This window comes from Lindgomyces ingoldianus (genome assembly GCF_010093535.1).
Source record: "Lindgomyces ingoldianus strain ATCC 200398 unplaced genomic scaffold BDR25scaffold_1, whole genome shotgun sequence".
In the NCBI taxonomy this organism is placed as follows: Eukaryota; Fungi; Ascomycota; class Dothideomycetes; order Pleosporales; family Lindgomycetaceae; genus Lindgomyces; species Lindgomyces ingoldianus.
The window spans coordinates 1,710,979-1,730,131 of record NW_022985162.1 but is presented as its reverse complement, the minus strand read 5'-3'; the positions used below and the strand labels follow the sequence as shown (position 1 = coordinate 1,730,131).

At 49.3% G+C, this 19,153-nt stretch overlaps 5 protein-coding genes across 5 annotated transcripts; 2 read left to right on the top strand and 3 right to left on the bottom strand.

Moving 5' to 3' along the window:
• Positions 1-5,486: 5,486 nt before the first annotated feature.
• BDR25DRAFT_5339 (uncharacterized protein) lies at positions 5,487-6,780 on the bottom strand. Its single transcript, XM_033698703.1, has 3 exons — positions 6,491-6,780; positions 6,138-6,440; positions 5,487-5,818 (listed from the first exon to the last, which is right to left on the bottom strand). The coding sequence occupies exons 1-3, from the start codon at positions 6,667-6,669 to the stop codon at positions 5,746-5,748; spliced, it is 555 nt and encodes a 184-aa protein (XP_033554746.1). The 5' UTR covers positions 6,670-6,780; the 3' UTR covers positions 5,487-5,745.
• Positions 6,781-8,354: 1,574 nt separating this feature from the next.
• On the bottom strand, positions 8,355-9,861 carry BDR25DRAFT_299656 (uncharacterized protein). Its single transcript, XM_033689206.1, has one exon. The coding sequence runs from the start codon at positions 9,396-9,398 to the stop codon at positions 8,847-8,849; it is 552 nt and encodes a 183-aa protein (XP_033554745.1). The 5' UTR covers positions 9,399-9,861; the 3' UTR covers positions 8,355-8,846.
• A 717-nt stretch (positions 9,862-10,578) lies between these two features.
• BDR25DRAFT_330526 (uncharacterized protein) lies at positions 10,579-12,654 on the bottom strand. The gene is made up of 2 exons (XM_033692535.1): positions 12,253-12,654; positions 10,579-12,199 (listed from the first exon to the last, which is right to left on the bottom strand). Exons 1-2 carry the CDS (start codon positions 12,551-12,553, stop codon positions 10,746-10,748), a joined length of 1,755 nt encoding a protein of 584 aa, XP_033554744.1. The 5' UTR covers positions 12,554-12,654; the 3' UTR covers positions 10,579-10,745.
• A 400-nt stretch (positions 12,655-13,054) lies between these two features.
• On the top strand, positions 13,055-14,500 carry BDR25DRAFT_338617 (uncharacterized protein). The gene is made up of 5 exons (XM_033693293.1): positions 13,055-13,149; positions 13,207-13,313; positions 13,368-13,540; positions 13,588-13,987; positions 14,041-14,500. The coding sequence occupies exons 1-5, from the start codon at positions 13,092-13,094 to the stop codon at positions 14,401-14,403; spliced, it is 1,101 nt and encodes a 366-aa protein (XP_033554743.1). The 5' UTR covers positions 13,055-13,091; the 3' UTR covers positions 14,404-14,500.
• Positions 14,501-14,952: 452 nt separating this feature from the next.
• BDR25DRAFT_330524 (Acetamidase/Formamidase) lies at positions 14,953-16,352 on the top strand (the record flags this gene model as incomplete). The annotated part of the gene is made up of 4 exons (XM_033692534.1): positions 14,953-15,335; positions 15,389-15,783; positions 15,842-16,111; positions 16,162-16,352. The coding sequence occupies 4 exons, from the start codon at positions 14,953-14,955 to the stop codon at positions 16,350-16,352; spliced, it is 1,239 nt and encodes a 412-aa protein (XP_033554742.1).
• Between the last annotated feature and the right edge of the window lie 2,801 nt (positions 16,353-19,153).

Below are 19,153 nucleotides of genomic sequence, written 5' to 3'. Positions count from 1 at the left end.
GGCTATCAATCTGCATTTGGCAAATCACTGCGAGTGCGTCCGATGAGAAACGAAGCTGTAGACGAAGCACATTCCATCTTGTTATGTACAGCTGAGGACGGACCTGTTGTTATTGAAACGGCGACTATGGCCCGCATTGTCAATAATCAGTCTGTTTATCCTGACCTAGAACCACCACTACAGTCACTACTCCTCGGCGTAGGTCAATCTAGCGGCATAGGCGAATCCGTCATACCAACAGCTGTCTGTGATACGCGAAAGGGGATACCTAAGTCTTCACAGTTCTTTCGGCAAGCACCACTGGGCAGACTCGGAAATGCCATTCTTCCCCTTGGCACACCCAGACTAGAATTCCTCATAGACCCCCGAAGCTATATACTACCGTCGCTTTCTCCGAGACGGCCACCATCGCCTTTGCCTTCATCCCGAAAGGAACCGGAGCCTAGCACGCAAAACAAACTTATCCCTCATATTGTAGCCTTTGCAGTCGAATCACCAAAGAGATAACATCACGGAATCAATATTATGGTTTGATATTATTGATGAGTATGGGGTTCCATCCTACTAGTCTTCAGTAAATTTGCTATCCCCAAGAGGACTGCACCGGAAACATCTTCGGGACGCCAGCGGCGCAACGGAGGCCGAATTTGACGTGGCGGCTAGATGCTGCTGCTGAGACTGCGCATGATGAAGGATTTGAGCCATATGAGGACGAGGAGACGCCCAAATCTGCCGAAATTATTGCCACTAGGCCCAGGATCGTTGAATTAATCAAGGAACGGGCGCAATGAGCGGAGCGGGAAGTAGGCCACTGCAGCAGCAAAGTATCGCTACAAAGAATCGCAGCTCTAAAACAAAGCCCTGCCACATGTCCGAGAAACCGCTGAGTTTAATTTCCACGATGAGGCTGAAAAGGAGGAGCGACCGTTAGACGAGATGGCGAGGGAGTACATGCTCGACGGGTTCGATTTTGATTTGTAGTCCATTTGACATCGTCGCTGCCACAACAGTCGGACTCGAGTAGCTTCTCGAACAGTACGTACAACAGTTCCGTGTCGTCGCACCGTACAGTCAGCGGAACGTCTCTCCCAACAGCCGCGGAAGTGATAACCAAACGAGACAAGAGCGCCGACACACTTGCCGCCACCAGTTCCTGCCTCTTCCAGCGGTATCGGAGCCCGCAGCAGCTCTTCCAGTCGATCTGTCAGAAATCACGCCCATGCACGCCACTGTTCTAAAAGAATCCTCAACTGTTCGAAGCAGGAGATTTTCTGGACAAAACGATAAGAATCTGAAGATAGGGATCTCTGTACCCCCATTACCCCCAGCTCCACATACTGAGAAACCTCTAGTGTGATGATGTCCATCGTGTCATTGCTTCCGGCCCATAACACTCAGCCAAATTGCACAGATAAAGAATGAAGTCTATTCCTATATGCTGGTGCAAACAAACACTTCATAGTGGTAGAAGTATGGCTGAAATACTATGCCGACCGAAAGGTTTGACACAGGGTGTGCAGGCTTTGTTCTCTTCTGCTAAAGAAACCAACCATAATAGGCTTGTGAGCGTACTGCTCAGGCGGGATGTCAGGACAGACCCTCGCATCTGGCTTCGTGCTTCCAACCAGGGCCGGTTGCATATCTTGGAAGGGATGCGTGAGAATGGTATAGACCCATCCTGTATCCCAGGATACAAATCGCAACGTATTGAGCTCGAGAGAAACTATGGAGCTATTCTGACTGTCACTGGGTCCTATTCACCACGTATTCCTATGTACGTTGTCGCTAGCTGTTCTCATCTCATCATAGATATGCTAATTGACTTTAACATCGATGTGCTAGATGAATCCATCCCACTCCCTAATGTACACCACGTACCTTTCAAGTCATAGGACTATTTTCTAGCCGTCAAGTAAATCACAGAAGTGGTACTCAAAAGGGTATCGAATGGTGTTCTTTTCATTGTTAAGGTCATATTGAGAAGGTGTTCATAGCAACGTTTCCGTACTCGAGGCATGGGATGTGAAATATATGGATATGGACTAGCGTATCCTTTTTGAGGGTTTGAATGTAGGTTTCATTATCTCTCCAGAAGATTATCATCTCACGAATCGTCAGGCGGCCAATTGCCTTGAAATCAAGCCTCTCCTTGATAGAGGTTGCTAGCACATTGCGGAAATAGTAAAGGAAGATATCCAGCAGAGATAAGGAGGATATTCTATTTTGAGAATGATTTCAAGCCTGAGGGGGAGGGCTAGTTACGCAGAGAAAACGAGTGGGTCTATGGTCATAGATAAGCAATACTAGGCAATGAGAGAAACGGTTCTTTCGAACGTGTCCTGTGCATCAGTATGAGCACTTCTGACTGAATAGCTAACAATTACATCTTCCATCCGTAGAGGGCGCTCAAAAGGAACTAAGGATCTGATGAAGTTTTCTCCTTCCAGCCTCACCGTCCTCGCCTGATCCTACTGCACCATGATGTGACAAGAATACGTGGTCTTCATTCGGCGTAGCAACGAGTCGAGAGACTTTGATGGTAACCCGCTGGCTAAAGACAAAATAATGCTTGGGGAATCCGTTCGCCCACAGTCATGACGAGGTTGGATGGAAAGCGCCTACTCCAACTCAGCTTGTCTGCAAGTTGCTCAACCGCACTCATCTTAAAGGTTGCCTTCTGTCCTACAGACAAGACCTTCTTTAAGAAGTCTTTGGAAGCCCTTGCTGGAATTCTAGGTCTTGATCTTGCAGCTCCCGGTGTCATCGATGTTTTTGTTCGAACCAGGTGCGCTATCTCAGGCCGGCCTTCTCACGCCCGCCACCTGCAAGGCTAGGTCCGCAAATACAGGACGTTTGGGTCCAACCTTTCGATATGGGTTCTACAAAATCAAGTAGAGCTAGTATTCTCAGCAATTAATAATAGAACTATTAAGGAAGAGCTTAAGGTTCAACTCGAGGATTGCATCTAAAAGATAGCTGACTGTCATATTGCAGTGGAGAAGGAACTCAGAAGTGCGGAGTCGAATGAACTTAAGAGAAGACTGAAGATGCTATTCGGCCGGCAACTTGGTTTGGAGAGTAAGATTCGAGAGCTCGAACAACAGCGTAAAGTCCTTGCCACGCTGCCATCAACTGCAATCCGCTCCGCCGCCTTCACTCCTCGGAAGTTGAATAAAATTGGGGCACGAATCTGGGCGCAGTAAACCTGGATCTGTCCTCCGTACTTCGGAAATTCGTATAGCGGACTGTGACATGGGGAAAGGTGTTGTAAGGAGCGTCATAGTCGAGTCTAGGCCTTACACTACGCGCATCGAAATGGGACATGAGGGAGACATCTAAGGGTTGGTAAAAAAAAACGGCGACTTAGACCTTCTTAAACAAGTATATTGACCTGTCTTGGGTACCGCCAGAACCTGTTTGGAGCCTCGTTCGGAGCCTCGTTCGACATTATCTTCGAGCTCCCAAGTACATCAGACCGCTGACCTCTAGCGGATATGCTTGCCTTTGACTCTAAGCCTACCTTGAGTCACCGCGTTGTGTTATGAAAGATGGTAGCTATCCTGCCTCAGAGGTTCACAGCAGTGATCCAGCTCACAGAACATTCGACCGCGCAACATCCTTGTAATCGGCCAGTATCATTTTGAAAAATCCACGCAAGCTTTGTTCTTCGCAGACTAGAAGTTGGTGCGTGAAGTTGATGAGGCGAGCGTCTGGGAAGGGGAAGGGGAATGATAGCGTGCGATCTATCAACACCCTACGCGACAGGGCCTGCATATCGAAACCTAGTACACGATGGAGCACGACATCTACAGCCTAGGAGTCAATATGCTAGAGATACTCCTATGGCGGCCTTTTGTTGTAAGCTCCAACCCGAGGTCCCAGGATTCGCTAAACGCAGTCAGCGAACATTTCTAGAGACGAACAATCGACTTAGGGCCAGAGCATAGAGTTCCAGGACGGTATTTAGGGGATACTCGGAAGATGGTCATGAAGCCTACTGTGATCTGCAGAGTCATGGCAGACTTGTGTCGAACAGAGTTGCCTCCGGGTGCCGGAAGTTAACGGAGGTTGCGATGAAATGTTTGTGTTATTTGGACGATGATGAGGAAGATCAAATAGCAGGATCTGACCAGGGCAGACTAGAATCTAGATCACAGTTTGTAGGGGATGTTCTAGTGGCTTTAGGGAGCGTCTTAGTCTGATAGGAGTGTTGAGGGGAATAATAGCATGATGATGTCATAGATGAATCGAATTTCAAGACTAAAGTGTCGATTTCCTCCTCTCTTACCAATACTGCCGAAACATCATCTAGATAGCATCTGCATCATATTTTAGACTCCCTGTTGTCAGAGTCTATAATCTATGCGTCGAATTAGAGTTTTAACACCGTATATGTCCATCTTCAATCCAAGAATAGAGGGTAATAGTGGTTGTATACAAATTTCTCTTTCAGTGTTAATTCCTTAGATCTAAATTAGGGTGAAATCTCTAACCGTTTTATAAGGACGGGAGGGGTAAATCCAGGTTTTGAATGAAGAGCATGGGAAATATCCCACAAGGAACACGCCGCTCTTACGGCCTTGGAAGAGGTTATAATTTAAGACAGAAGGTCAGATATACTTCTCCATTGCATTCTATAGCAGAAGGAAATGTTGATACTAATCATACTCCTCGGTGGAGCGCACTCGCTACCCTTTTCATCTCCTCACCCTTATCAACCCCCCCTGACTTCCTGTTCACTACCAATATGGCATCTTATAAATGTCTTCCCTCCTATACCCTATCCTTCTGAATGCAATTTCCTATTTCGAACCCCTAGCTTCTGTGTGCTGAATATCTTCAAAATCTCCTTTAACGATGCTAATGCTGTGTAATTGGCTTTCACGCCCATTTCCGCAGATACTGTCTTGGTATGTGTTTTAGGAGCTGACCAGGGCGTGAAAATTCTCTACGACAATGTTGATGCATCTTACTTATATCTTTCGTAAATCTCCGCATCATATCACTCGTCTTTCAGACGATCGTAGGTTTAACCTCTTCTACAAGTCTTGTATCTAAATGCCGCATATGCCCTATAATTAGCTTTTTATCAAACGAGAGAGAGAGAGTAAGCCTCAATAACTCGATGTTTTTATTGGAATACTTTTTCACATCAGTCCACTCAGACCATTTCTCCTATCACCTCAGTCCCCTCTCCCGCCCTTTCATCTTTACCCACCATGCTTAAAATCATAACCACCGCACCCCACTATATAAGTCCAAAATTCGTAAATCTATTATAAAACAAATCACCCAAGAAAACGTCTAGGTCTAGTGGTACACTTTACCATCACTTGCCCTGTAATGACGTGGGTTCGAGTGAGCGGCACTGACAGTATTCCTACCATAAGTCGATATGCGGGTTAGGGACGGCTCAGGGCTTAATGACAGCTTCAGTACAGCAAGGTTGTGTCTAAGACATAATAGATCTTCTGGGCGCCTAAAAGCGTTTCTTTTCTTTTTGGTTGGGTTACATAGACTGTTGTGATGGACCTTCCAGGGCTGGAATGAACTGTATGACAGGTAGTCATTCTTGCTCCCTTTTGGGCCTGAAGGTTGAACTTTTGGAGAGTGGCAGCAGGGTAATTCTTAACGAGCAGGCTGCTCAGAAGACTAAAACGGTGCTTTTAGTTCGGGTTTTGTGGGGTGCGGACGTTGGAGTTCTCAAGAGAAACGGCCCATATATTAAAGAGTGGCGATGTTTGACTAGTCGAACCAGGGGAGTTGGGGAACAGAGTAGGAATAAATCATGGTTGGTGCTGCGGTGAGTTTTCGTCTTCTGTTTTAATGCGATTATATTAGTTCCCAGGGAAGAGAACAATATTAACTGCGCTCGAAGGTTTAAAATTCTCTTCGTATTAGGCGTGTTGCTCGCTGTCCGGGAAGAAGAGACATGGTGGTTACGTTTTAGACTCCAAAAAGAATTTCCCATACATAAAAGTGCGGTTGGATTTTAGTTCCTTCCCGGAAAGAGAGGTTTTGGAAAAGGAGGCATGCAGCCCAAATAGTCAGCGTTTTAGTGCCGGCGATGGGTGACCATTGGTTGAGTCTGGTTGCATTGAAGAAAAATACGGAGAGTAATCCAAACCACAACATACTTCAATGGACTTGCATATTTTGCAGGAATCTGTCCTTTTAAAGCAGGAAAATCCCATTGTCCCATCCTAGCCTCTTGGAAGAGACCCAAGGAATTTCGGGGCGAGGGAGCATAAAAGCAGCAGGGTGGTAGTTTCGATCGTGGAATCGTTGAGGCATCGAATGCTCGGTCCTTCTCATGAATTCCATAAGGTTGATTCTTTGGGACAAGGACACCGAAGTATATATTTAAGAGTTTTGCCTTAAGGCATTTATTGCCTGAATGAGAGAAATACAGAAGACATTTGTCAGCAAGGCTTATGTACCTGCGCAGCATAGTTAGCAAGGAACTTACCGGCGGGTCAACACATGCTACCAAGCGACACGCCTCCAGGTGCGGAAAGCTTCAAGAAACAAAGCCAATCTTGCGAAAGCCAATCGTAGATAAGCCTCATGTGGGGAAAGGACGCTCTTAGTGATTTGAACTTCGTGTGAATATAGAGGAGAGACAGGCGGTAAAACACTCCCGCAAAAGCGGTGCCTTTTGGGAAGCATGGTGTCGGTTAACCTAGGTTCGATCGAACAAACGTACGCCCAAGGGGCGTACCAAGAGGTGAGCAGGCAACACAATGTATTGATTCTGGTGACGGCTGCTATCCCAAGTACGTTGGGATGGCTAGTTTTATACTAGCCCCCTGCCAAGCCTGCACAGGTATCACGTGAGATAAGCTTACGTGATATCCACACAGAGTTAGATTAATATACCTGTAATTAACATTTAGACACTAGCAACTTTTGTTCTTATAAAGTTGCTTACTTATTTGTATGTTAATCCTACTCCTTCTTCTTTTAAAGTAGACCCTTAATACCTCTCCTATTTATAATATCCCCTAGCTTCTTAGCCTGCGTACAATTCGCCTTCCCTCTAGGATAGTGCCTGTGCTCTGCGTAAGTAAGCAATAGCTCTTGCCTAATTGCACAGGGGAGAAGGTTAAAATTGTGCGTTGTCTATCCCTAAAAGTTATTGTCCTATAGTGTGTACTCCCTTCTAGCTATCTTATAACGCATGTTAATTAGGATGTATACTGCGTATAAGCATTATTATAGTTGTGTAGGGTTTATATCTATGTTAAGACAATTATCCTTTATAAGGTAAAGGTCTACTTCTCTGCGTAGGACTGTCTCTAATACATAAGTAACCCCTAACAACTCTTTGTATAACCACAGAGGTTCCATGGCTAAGGTGGGGGGTGGGAGGTGTGAGGTGTTGGGGGTGCCCTTCGTGCGGGCAACTAGAGGGGGTATTGGTGGTGGACCGCCTTCGTGCGAGCGATTGATCCCTAGGGGGGTAGGGGGTGTTGGTTGGTCGCCTTCCGTGCGAGCGACCGATCGAGGGGGGGGGTGTTGACGAGGCGGGCTGCTGATGAGGAGCCTCCTCTGCGTGGCTACGCACGCGGTAGGTTTCTAATCGTGCGGCCTGTATCGTCTCCTCTGCGTGGCTACGCACGCGGTAGGCGAGTGGTTGCACAGCCTGTGTCAACGGGAGGCTCCAGGGCGCACAAAGGCTCAGCAGTGAGCCCTCTCTGCGTGGCTACGCACGCGGCGGGTTGCTAATCTTGTCTTTGTGCAATTAGTTAATCCAGGGGCGCGCACAAGGCTTGCTTACCCCTCTCTGTGTGGCTACGCACACAGTGGATGTAAGCTTCTTTGTACCTTCTCTGCGTGGCTACGCACGCAGTAGGTGTAAGCTTCTCGTACAGTGGCGGTTTTGTCAATCCTTGCAAATCTGTCTGTCAAGGACAATATCCTCTGCGTGGCTACGCACGCAGTAAATAGTCTGTTAACAGACTAATTAGTGTTAGTTAACCTAGGTTCAATCAAACAAACGTACGCCCAAGGGGCGTACTAAGAGGTGAGCAGGCAACACAATGTATTAATTCTGGTGACAGCTGCTATCCCAAGTATGTTGGGATGGCTGGTTTTATACTAGCCCCCTGCCAAGCCCGCACAGGTATCACGTGAGATAAGCTCACGTGATATCCACACAGAGTTGGATCAATATACCTGTGATTAACGTTCGGACACATGGAGAATATTGCAGAATAAGTTGGTACTTCAGGCTCGAGTTCCCTTTTACCCAATAGGAGGTACATATTAGGGAGCGGTTGACGTTTGAAGTGAAGCATTGTCTTCCTACTCCTCTCAATTAGAAGTACGCGGAGCAAATACATATAATTGCTGCTAAAATACGCTGAATTGAATACTGTAATGGTATATAGTCCTACCGAAGAGGATTCCATAAAGATCTGCTGGGCACATGTCTCCTTCGTAACGATCGTAGTCGTGTTCTAAACATTACTCGTGATATGACATCCATCCTGAATCCTCGCCGTCCGTTCAATCGTGAACCAGTGATGTAACGCCTGTCTTATATGCGAATTTGGACACCGGGATGAAGCCCAGAAAAAGATAGACCCAAGAGCTCGAATCTCCACTTCAGCGAGCGGGCTTTTAAAAAAGTGGTTCGTGGATTGGGCCTGGTACACCTTGCAAAACCTCCAACCCCTCGGGTTCTATCCCGTTCTTCTGCACCGGGTTGGAGGGCTATCTAGAGCGAGCGAGCCAGCATTAGCTGGCGCCATCCTGCTTCGGACAGGCTTGCCGTCGGATACTGAATGAAAGCCTAATTCCAATTCCTAGGGAAATGAAGTGTCGAATAAAATCTCAATTTCTCAATTCCAATCTGAGGTCCGGTCTGCTTTGGGTGACACAAACATCGTGCCATCGAGGTACGCTGAAGTCTGCCGCTCATAGATGCGCTTCAAGCATGCATCTGACTCTTTCGCTCTTATCGCACGTAGACTTTCACGTTTTGGCGACGGCTTCCGTCGAAGAGAATGATGAGGTATTGCGTCCCAGACTGTCGCCGCGTATATGGAAGGTGGTGATGAAGGATAGGACAACGATCTTGCCCGTGTTGTAGGTGAGCCTGGCGCAGATGTTGGCGGGGAATATGATGTCCACGATATTGAGGATCGGGGAGAGCTTGGCGATAGAGAAGAGCTGGTGTTCGACGAAAGGCTTAGATTTGGTATCTCCAGAACGGCAACATGGATTGCTTCCCTCCCATGGTAAGTTCGTCTGCTGAAAAGTGGCGGCGGTACAAGTCTTATTGTAGACGGTGACTCTGGAATTGGGGGAAGCGGATGGTTGTGCGGGTGTAAGTGGTGGCTCGGATGGCGGATAGGTAGTGGTGGAGTCGGTGACAATTCCATCTCCTCCATGGGACTCTTATATGGACAAAACGACAACGACGAATCTCGCTCAAGTGACTCAAGAAACAAAGTGTATATGCCTTGAAGCACAATACAGGTGTCATCCAGGGTTTGTGTGCCTTGGGGTTCCAGGGAGGAATTAAAACACGGGGCGGGCACCTTTTATCCTTTCCCCGCCACCTGAAATTCATCTCGACGGCACATCCAGGAAGTTTCGGTGAGCTGCATCCAGTGGGGAGAGCGGATAGACATCGGCAGGTGCCTCGAACATCATCATCGGGCTTGCTATCCTGGCCACTGGAGAAGGCTGGTAAGCTGCGGCGTGCATGCGTGATTATTTCAGAAGGCTGGGTTGCAGAGGGCTGGGAGCCCTACCCTCCATCATGAACTCCGACTTTTGAGGATCAGCCACTGTGCATGGTAGTCAACCAGTGAGAGAAGCTGAAAAAGGTGAGCTTGAATTGGAGTTGGATGCTTCAAGGTCGCTATCGACGGTCGGCGATCGTGAGATGTGAGATGTGAGAGGGAGTCGCGTGCCGCCATGGTGGCGAACCCGAACCTCAGACTTAGGAGACAACGCACAGAATCAACAGAGACGGAAACATTCTGCAAAGTAAAAAAATCAATTTTCAGTAGCAGATGGAGACTGTACAGACCCACCATGACCATCAATTCTGCATTGATGCAAGCAGCCCGGCAGAGTGCCGACTTGCGGTCGTGACTGTAACAGCCATGTTAAGCTGAAAGGAGCTGGGGCTGCTGAGATGGAGTGAGAGCCCAGCCTGTTATTCGTATTCTGTCACCGCTCCCCTGCGATGGCTCTGACCATGCGTTCAGGCTGGGCACATGGTCATGGTACAGGATGTTGCGAACCCATGATGGAGGAGTTCTGGTGTTGAGATCGCCAGCGCCCACCTCTTCAAAGGCGAGCCGTGCCGGTGGGGAGCCGTACCAATCAGATACTTTGCATACGGATCGAATGAGAAGAAAAATGGGATTTGCTCCAACAGGTCTTGGGATTTGTCGGGAAAGATGACTTGCATGTTGTGGCAGCGCCTTCATCTGCAGTTCGGGACAGGCACATGAAGGCATCGGGTAGGAAGAGGGATGCGAACATCTGTAGGTCTTATCTTTAGTAACGGTAGTGAGAAGCAGGCCTGCATCGGTGGGTTACGAGTGCAAAATGGTGGTGACTTCATTTATCATTCCAGAACTAAAAAAGTTCTACCCGAACTGTAGAGTTCCGTCGGGTATATCAACGCCGGCGACGTAGAAAATAGTAAACAAACTCCAACGTGTCCTTCGTGGTACATGCAATGTCCCTGGTATCACAGATATGCAATGAAAATCATGCCCTCAATCGACTTCTGTGGAGGACCATCCCCGCTCTCTCCTCCTAATAGTCGAACCCTCAAGATTTCTAAGTGGAATGCCGTAATCATCTTCCTCCCACTCGTCCTCATCGCTTGATTCCCACGAGCACGGTATCTTCTCACCCGTGTGACGCACCCGGTAAGTATTCCACCCAAAGGCTCCCTGGGAGATCTTCGCGGCAATCCGGAGCATCAGCGTGACCAAATGCGACGGAGGGCCGAAGATAAGCTCGCATGTTTTGCGAACCAAGGCTGCCGTGAATTGTTGCCTTGGGCCCGGTGAAGGCGGGCAGAAGAGGTTCTGTGGATGGGGCATCGGGGAAAAGGCGCGCCGCTGTGATGCCCCCGTAAGCCTCTTCAGCCTGATCGTATCCGGCGGGGTGGGTACATCCAAGTATGCCGGCTCCACACTGTCATCCGAGTCAGGGGACAGTGGTGGGGTTGCTAATGCCGATGATGGATGAAGGTCGATTGTCGGTGTGTGCGGAACCTGTCCCTCTACATTTCCCGATGAGATGGGTCTCACGGTAGCCTCAGATATCTGGCGGCGATGACGATCGCGGCCTCGAGGCTCTTCGACTGCATGTTCACGCTCTTCGACCCAGGGGTTATGCTCAAACCCGGGTTCAGCGTCTAGATATGGAGGTGAGGGGGTCCCTGGAACAGTAGTGTCGAAAGAATAGAATGAATCGGTGCTAGACATCAGGCTGCCTGTATCTACAGGCGGGCTGGGCTTGTCACTCTTCTCTTCTGCCCCAGGGTAGGTTCGCGAGATTCTCAGGGTTTGGGGGTATGCAGATGCAGATGCGGAATAGGACGACGGTGACCGAACCAAGCCTGATGGCATCGTCACTGATCGCAAGCCTTGGAACATCTTTGCTCTTTCTGAGACGGAAGGGGTCCGTATCTGTCTTCGTGGGGGGATATCTGACATTTGTGCGGGCGACTCTGATACTGCAGTGCTGATGCTTGAGCGATCATCTTCTTCGTATGAAGAGTCTGAACCTTCCAGCACAGAAGGGGAAGGCCTTGGACCATCCTCAGGCACCCATGTCTTATCAAACAGCCACTTCTTAGCCCTCTCTGGGGTCTTCTTCGGCATCCGGCGGGGCGGCGTCTTCGGTCGTTCAGAGCGTTCAGGGCGTTCAGGGAGGTCGGGTAGTTCAGCCTCAAGCCCTATTTTGAAGGGAGAACGCGTCTTCTCATACTGCAAGACCTGGTCTAAAACAGCTTTGAATTCCTCGACCTTCTCCTTATCTTCTTCGGACTCGAATGCTAATTCAATGCGGTAGTACGAGTCCTGCCGAATCCGCAACACAAACTTGGATGCCCCATCAACACACCAACACTGTGATCTTGGGAAAATGGTGTGGAGCAGGCTCCCGGAGTTGAGGAAGGAGACATTCGAGGATGTTACCCGATATATCCGCAGGACACCTGAGGCGGGGTATTAGATCCCATTCCTTCTAGCAATTTTGATTGCTACTTACCAACTGCGAGCGTGCGCTCTGCGTAGGATCTCCATGGTATTGAGCCAGGGGTGTCTGTGCCGATGTCGCTCAGCCGCCCCGAGACAGAGGACTGTCCTCGCGGGCTGGAGGCGATGAAAGAAACAATCTTGGTGCACGAGTGAGTGAATAGGGTCTCAATGCCATCGGCGCTATTGGAGGATGCTGGAGCCGTCCTCGGCCGGCTCGATGGCCGGCTAGGGAGGGTGAAGGAGCGGCGGGTGTTCAGCGTAGCTGGGGGCGGTGCTTGCTCTAGCGTTCTCGAGGCGATAGGCGAAGACATGGCGAAGAAATCATGAGAGCATTGTCGTCGATGCTACGGGGATGGGCTGCGTGCCGGCCGCGAGACGCAGGTGTATGTGTTCTTGTCGAAAAGACGGGCCGTGTGAAAGGAAAGTTGATGGCAAGCAGCGTGGGCTGGGGATCACGGTTCATGCAAGCCACGGCCGCCGCCAAGCACTGGTTTCACAATTGGTCGGCACACTCGCCAGGCTGGAATTCACTTGCTTCACACAGTCGCGACATGCTTCACTGGCCGGGTCGTGCATGCCAGCTCCGTCGCGGCTCACCTGATGCTGTGCCCATTCTGCCGTGTCAACAGCAACCTCAGGCGCGTAGGTAAACACGCAGAAGCGCCGTAGAAGCTCTCCTAGAAATCGCCGCCAATGTCGCGGGGGCGGTGAGTGACCTGCCGGTGCCCCGATCTGGTACGTCATTGGCTACAGCTAATGTGAGCATGAGAGCAGGCCCCACGGTCAGCTCCTCCATCTCGTCGTCAGAATTTTGCAAACAGCCTGCACTTGAGGGTAAGAGAGGCAGAAATGTCTAATTTTGACCCCAATGCCATTCTCCGTGGTGCCCAGCTCACTCTGGTTGGCGGTATGCTGCTTCTCGACCTACCCATAACAGGTCGTGCCTTCTAACACCACTCCGCAGTCAATCGCGCCCTCCAGAATCCAGAACTGTTTACCTCTACTCACTATCGTCAGGCTGCAATATCTGTAGCTGCCGGTATCGCCATTCGCCTCATCGTTGCTGTTCCCGTAAGTCTACCCCGTACTCAAAGCTGTGCCCCGGGGCTGACTCGGACACTGCAGATAATTGGAGTGAGGGCCCTGCTATGGTTTCTCTCTCTGTTCATAAACATGGACCATGCACAGTGGGACAACGATGTGACAAACGGCTTGCATTTCCTGGAGCATTCTGTCCTCCAGGTCCCCTTCTTCTTAATGACACTTATGCGCTATCTCACCCCGACTCTGGACCAGATGTAACAGCCTGATCCCTCTCTAACAAATCTAGCTCACGCCCTTATAGGTTCATGGATTCTCTCCGCTGGGTGGACCAGACATATGTGCAGAAGCACAAAAGCGAGGATCCTCACAACCTCCGCGCCCTCTATTACCCCAACCTCCAATTGTATTCCACCCACGCTGCCCCTGGGGAAAAGAAGAAAACAAGCCTCAAAGAGGCCTTGGTCATCTTCTTCTTGCGATATGGCCGTAAGACTGCCATTTCGCTGACTGTACTGGCATTGTCCTATGTGCCTTACGTTGGCCGCTTCGTCCTCCCCGCTGCCAGCTTCTATACCTTCAGCAGTGCAGTTGGGCCGCAGCCGGCGTTAGTTATCTTCAGCAGCTCCATTCTGCTACCTCGGAGATATATTGTGACCTTTTTGCAGTCTTATTTCTCTTCCCGCACTCTGATGCGTGAGCTGGTGTGCAGATCCACCGTTCCATTTGTTCATCGCGCCTTCTAACAAGCAACTAGCTTGAACCGTATTTTTCTCGCGTTCGTTATACGAAAGAGCAGAAAAAGCAGTGGTTCCAGGACCGTGCTGGCGTTCTTTTTGGCTTCGGACTGGGCTTCTTCGTTTTCGTCAAGATTCCGCTTGTTGGGGTTTTGATATATGGGCTTGCTGAGGCCTCTACTGCCTACCTCATCACAAAAGTTACGGATCCGCCGCCTCCCCCATCAGAAGCCGAGGAGTTCAAGAAAGACTCCATCCGCTGGAAGAACAAGCATGACTTCTTGAGTCTGCCATGGGAGATGCTTGACGCCCACAATATCGAAATGCATCAGCCGAAGCGGCAATCCGATGTCCGACAAACTCCGCGCAAGACTTTTAGCTAATGTGAAGCAGCAACAGCCCCATTTCAGCTCATGAGCAGGAAAGCGGCGGTAGAATAGATATTCAGGGAGATTTACCCTTATTCCCTTAGACCAGTTGAAATCTACCGTGATCAATGCGGTTCCGAACAAGCGATCAGCATATATGCGTGAACTACCGTCAGGAACCTTAGCGCTGTACGATGATGATGTTTGCTTTTCATTGCATCGTGGTACCCCGCAGCGGATAGCGGGGCTCAACTCTCATTTGTGTAGGAACAATGCATCTCATCTCGCAATGCCAACACTGCAAGCTGCCGCTACGTAACAGCTCTTGGTTTATCTCCGGCTTATCGTCCTCCCTGCTCTTCGAATTGCCTATTCTGGAAGCTAGGATCATTGCCTCCACGGGAGCTCGACCATGGCATTATCAATTCCGGGATCCCTTTTGACCGTTCCCCGCTCGCGTATTGCATATCTTCTGAAGCTCTTCCCGATTTTACTTTGAACTGTTCCCGGTTGACTTACTTTTCTGAGACCTTCTACGCAGTTGCTTGATTTACAAGCCTCGCAATGGGTAAACAAGAGATCCGTTATGCCGCAAAAGTCTCCCTGGATAAGCCTGCTGCTGAGCAAGCCTGCCTTCACAACCGGTGGCACCCCGACGTCCCTTTTACTGGCACTATCAAAAACGGAGAAGTCGTGAAGATCGAGTGCGTCGACTGGACGGGAGGGCAAATTGGCAACAATGATTCCGCAGACGATGTTCGAGACGTGGATCTCACAAAAGTCCACTACCTCACGGGTCCATTCGAAATCGAGACTGCAGAGCCGGGCGATGTCCTCCTTGTTGAGATTCAGGATGTTCAACCGTTTCAGGATCAGCCATGGGGGTTTACTGGCGTGTTCGCGAAGGAAAACGGAGGAGGCTTCTTGGATGAGATCTACCCTAAGCCGTACGATTCTTTGCTTGCTTCCAGAGTATGACAAATTGACTATGATTCAACAGGGCAAAAGCAATCTGGGACTTTGAAGGGATCTTCTGCTCCTCACGGCATATCCCCGGTGTTCGGTTTGCTGGACTCATTCACCCTGGTATCCTCGGGTGTGCGCCATCCCCTGAGGTTCTCGCCACGTGGAACAAGCGTGAGGCCGAACTTATTGATGCATGCTCACATATGTCACGCGATGTAGCTCTCCCACCGTTAACTAAAAGCGTCCACGCCGGAAGCGCTTCGGAAGAACTCAAAGCGAAGATAGGGAAAGAGGGCGCAAGGACTATTCCAGGGAGGCCTGAGCATGGAGGCAACTGTGATATTAAGAATCTTTCAAGAGGAAGCAAGGTCTATCTTCCGGTACATGTGAATGGTGCTAAGTTTAGTGTTGGCGATCTTCATTTCTCGCGTAAGTCAATCTAGGAAATGAGAACAGTTGGAATTAGGTGGCTAATGAATATGCATAGAGGGCGATGGAGAGATTTCTTTCTGTGGCGCCATTGAAATGGCTGGCGTGATCACCATAAAGTTCACAGTCATGAAGGGTGGAATGGGTCAGCTGGGGATGAAGTCGCCAATCTATATACCAGGCCCCTGCGAGCCTCAATTCGGACCTGGACGATATATCTACTTTGAAGGATTCTCGGTCGATGAGCACGGCAAGCAACATTATATGGATGCAACCGTCGCATATCGTCAGACAAGCTTGCGCGTGATTGAGTACCTTCGGAGATATGGTATGTTCCTTCAGACTGTTAACGAGCAGCACTAAACTGACTGTAAACAGGATATGATGACTACCAGATCTACCTGCTGCTCTCCTGTGCGCCGGTTCAAGGTCACGTGGCGGGCATCGTGGACATACCGAATGCTTGTACAACAATGGGTCTTCCGATGGATATATTTGATTTTGATATTGCGCCGCATGTTCCTGCAAAGAAGATGGATTTGGGGTCTTGCGCATACGCGAGCAGTTGAGGACGGTAATAGTTGGCTTGCTTCTCGTGGTTGAACAAATAAAGTGGAACTTATTCCCCGCAATACCGCAATACCGTCCATAGGGATCATACCTATAACGGCTACTTGCAGCCGCAGAAGACCGAGTCCAAGGATTCTGTTGGTGGCTCTTGTCACGGTATCCTCCCCGGATCCCAGACATAACCGTATCGGACGCGTACCGGAGTATTATCGGTGCACGTCCGACACGAACACGACACGACACGGACATGAACTTAAGCACGAACCGCCTCAACACTAACCGAACCCGGAACAGGCTCGATTCATACCCGAAGCGCTTGGACTTCTGAGCCGAGTATTTAATTGCTAATTTCCTCCTGAACCTTCCTGTTCCTCACACAACGTCTTGTACCTACCATGATACCTCACGTAGTAATTAAACTAGACCTCCGTGAAGCTCTATAACCTTACTCGTGCACAATCGTGACAGCTCTCGTCATTCTGTATCCGTATCGAGATCCAGATTGGGATGTGGCAGGCTTAACCAAAGACATGTTAGTGTCACGATTGTGCACGAGTAAGGTTATAGAGCTTCACGGAGGTCTAGTTCAATTACTACGTGAGGTATCATGGTAGGTACAAGACGTTGTGTGAGGAACAGGAAAGTTCAGGAGGAAATTAGCAATTAAATACTCAGCTCAGAAGTCCAAGCGCTTCGGGTATGAATCGAGCCTGTTCCGGGTTCAGTTAGTGTTGAGGCGGTTCGTGCTTAAGTTCATGTCCGTGTCGTGTCGTGTTCGTGTCGGACGTGCACCGATAATACTCCGGTACGCGTCCGATACGGTTATGTCTGGGATCCGGGGAGGATACCGTGACAGTTAGTGCCATCAACTATGACTGTTCAACTTTATCTCAGCAAGCTCAGACAGGATGGGGAGAGAGTCTTAACAGGGGCAAGCCCCTGCTAGTAGCCTTAGTAGCGCAAGCCCCATCTCTCTAGCTAATAAGGGTGTAAGAAAGGCTTTCTCTCCCTAGCTATCTAAGGGACTTTTATAATTTTTTAGGTAATATTATAGTTCTAAACCTCCTCTACTATGTACTAGCTGAACTAAAAATTATTATAGCTCTACTACTTTTTATCTAAACTAGGTTAGATTTTAATAGGTTATAAAGACAGTCTTTAGCTATATTCTAACATTTTTGTCACCTAATTCTATAAGATTTAGTAGAGTATTACGCTATTAAGTTTTATATAGGACATTTTAATAACTTTTTAACTACATAATATATTATCTTTAGAATTTAAGACCTATCTAAGATAAGCTTTATTAGAGAACCTATAAAATTTTAGGAGATCTAGACTGCTAGTTGTTAAGCTAGATACTAGGCTAGGGACATTATAATTGCTCTTATGTCTGCAGCTTAACTAGCTGTTGTAACGATTCTCATGAATCGTTCCATCTCGGGTCGCCCGGAACCTATCCGAAGGGTCCCCGTATCGGCCCCGACCCTGACTCGACCTGGCCCCGACTCTGCCCTGCCCCCTGCTGTTACCCCTATTCCCCATGTATTTAGTCGCACCTCTCCACTTAGCTAGCTCGGTAGTTTTCTGATATCCTTCGTACAAGGCCTATAGGTGTCAATGGAATTCCCAGGTCATTGAGTTCCCACGCACTCCCATATCCCTCTGAGTGGATTCCTACCGCATTCGGACCCATTGTCTTGCCTGTGCCGTTACAGCTGCTGTCTAAGAACTCTAAAGATCTAGAAGCTGTCTTAGACTAGTTCTATTAGGGAGCTTGCAAAATTTTAGGAGATCTAGGCTGCTAGTTATTAAGCTAGATAGTGTAACGGCACAGGCAAGACAATGGGTCCGAATGCGGTAGGAATCCACTCAGAGGGATATGGGAGTGTAACGATTCTACGAATCGTTCCATCTCGGGTCGCTCGGATCCTATCCGAAGGGTCCCCGTATCGGCCCCGACCATGACTCGACCCAGTCCCCCGCAGTTACCCCTATTCCCTCATGTATTTAGTCGCACCTCGCTCCCGTAGCTAGCTCGGTAGTTTTCTGATATCCTTTCGTACAAGGCCTATAGGTGTCAATGGCATTCCCAGGTTCAGAGTCCCCACGCACTCCCATATGCCTCTGAGTGGATTCCCTCCGCATTCGGACCCATTGTCTTGCCTGCGCCGTTACAGGGAGTGCGTGGGGACTCAATGACCTGGGAATCCCATTGACACCTATAGGCCTTGTACGAAGGATATCAGAAAACTACCGAGCTAGCTAAGAGGAGAGGTGCGACTAAATACTTGGGGAATAGGGGTAACTGCGGGGGACTGGGTCGAGTCATGGTCGGGGCCGATACGGGGACCCTTCGGATAGGTTCCTGTAACGGCACAGGCAAGACAATGGGTCCGAATGCGGTGGGAATCCACTCAGAGGCATATGGGAGTGCGTGGGGACTCGGAACCTGGGAATGCCATTGACACCTATAGGCCTTGTACGAAAGGATATCAGAAAACTACCGAGCTAGCTACGGGGGCGAGGTGCGACTAAATACATGAGGGAATAGGGGTACAGCAGGGGGCAGGGCAGAGTCGGGGCCAATACGTGGTCCCTTCGGATAGGTTCCGGGTGACCTGAGATGGAGACGATTCATGAGAATCGAGTCAGGGTCGGAGCCGATACGGGGACCCTTCGGATAGGTTCCGGGCGACCCGAGATGGAACGATTCATGAGAATCGTTACAGATAGTAGGCTAGGGACATTGCAATTGCTTTTATGGCTGCAGCTTAACTAGCTGTTGTCTTAAGACTCT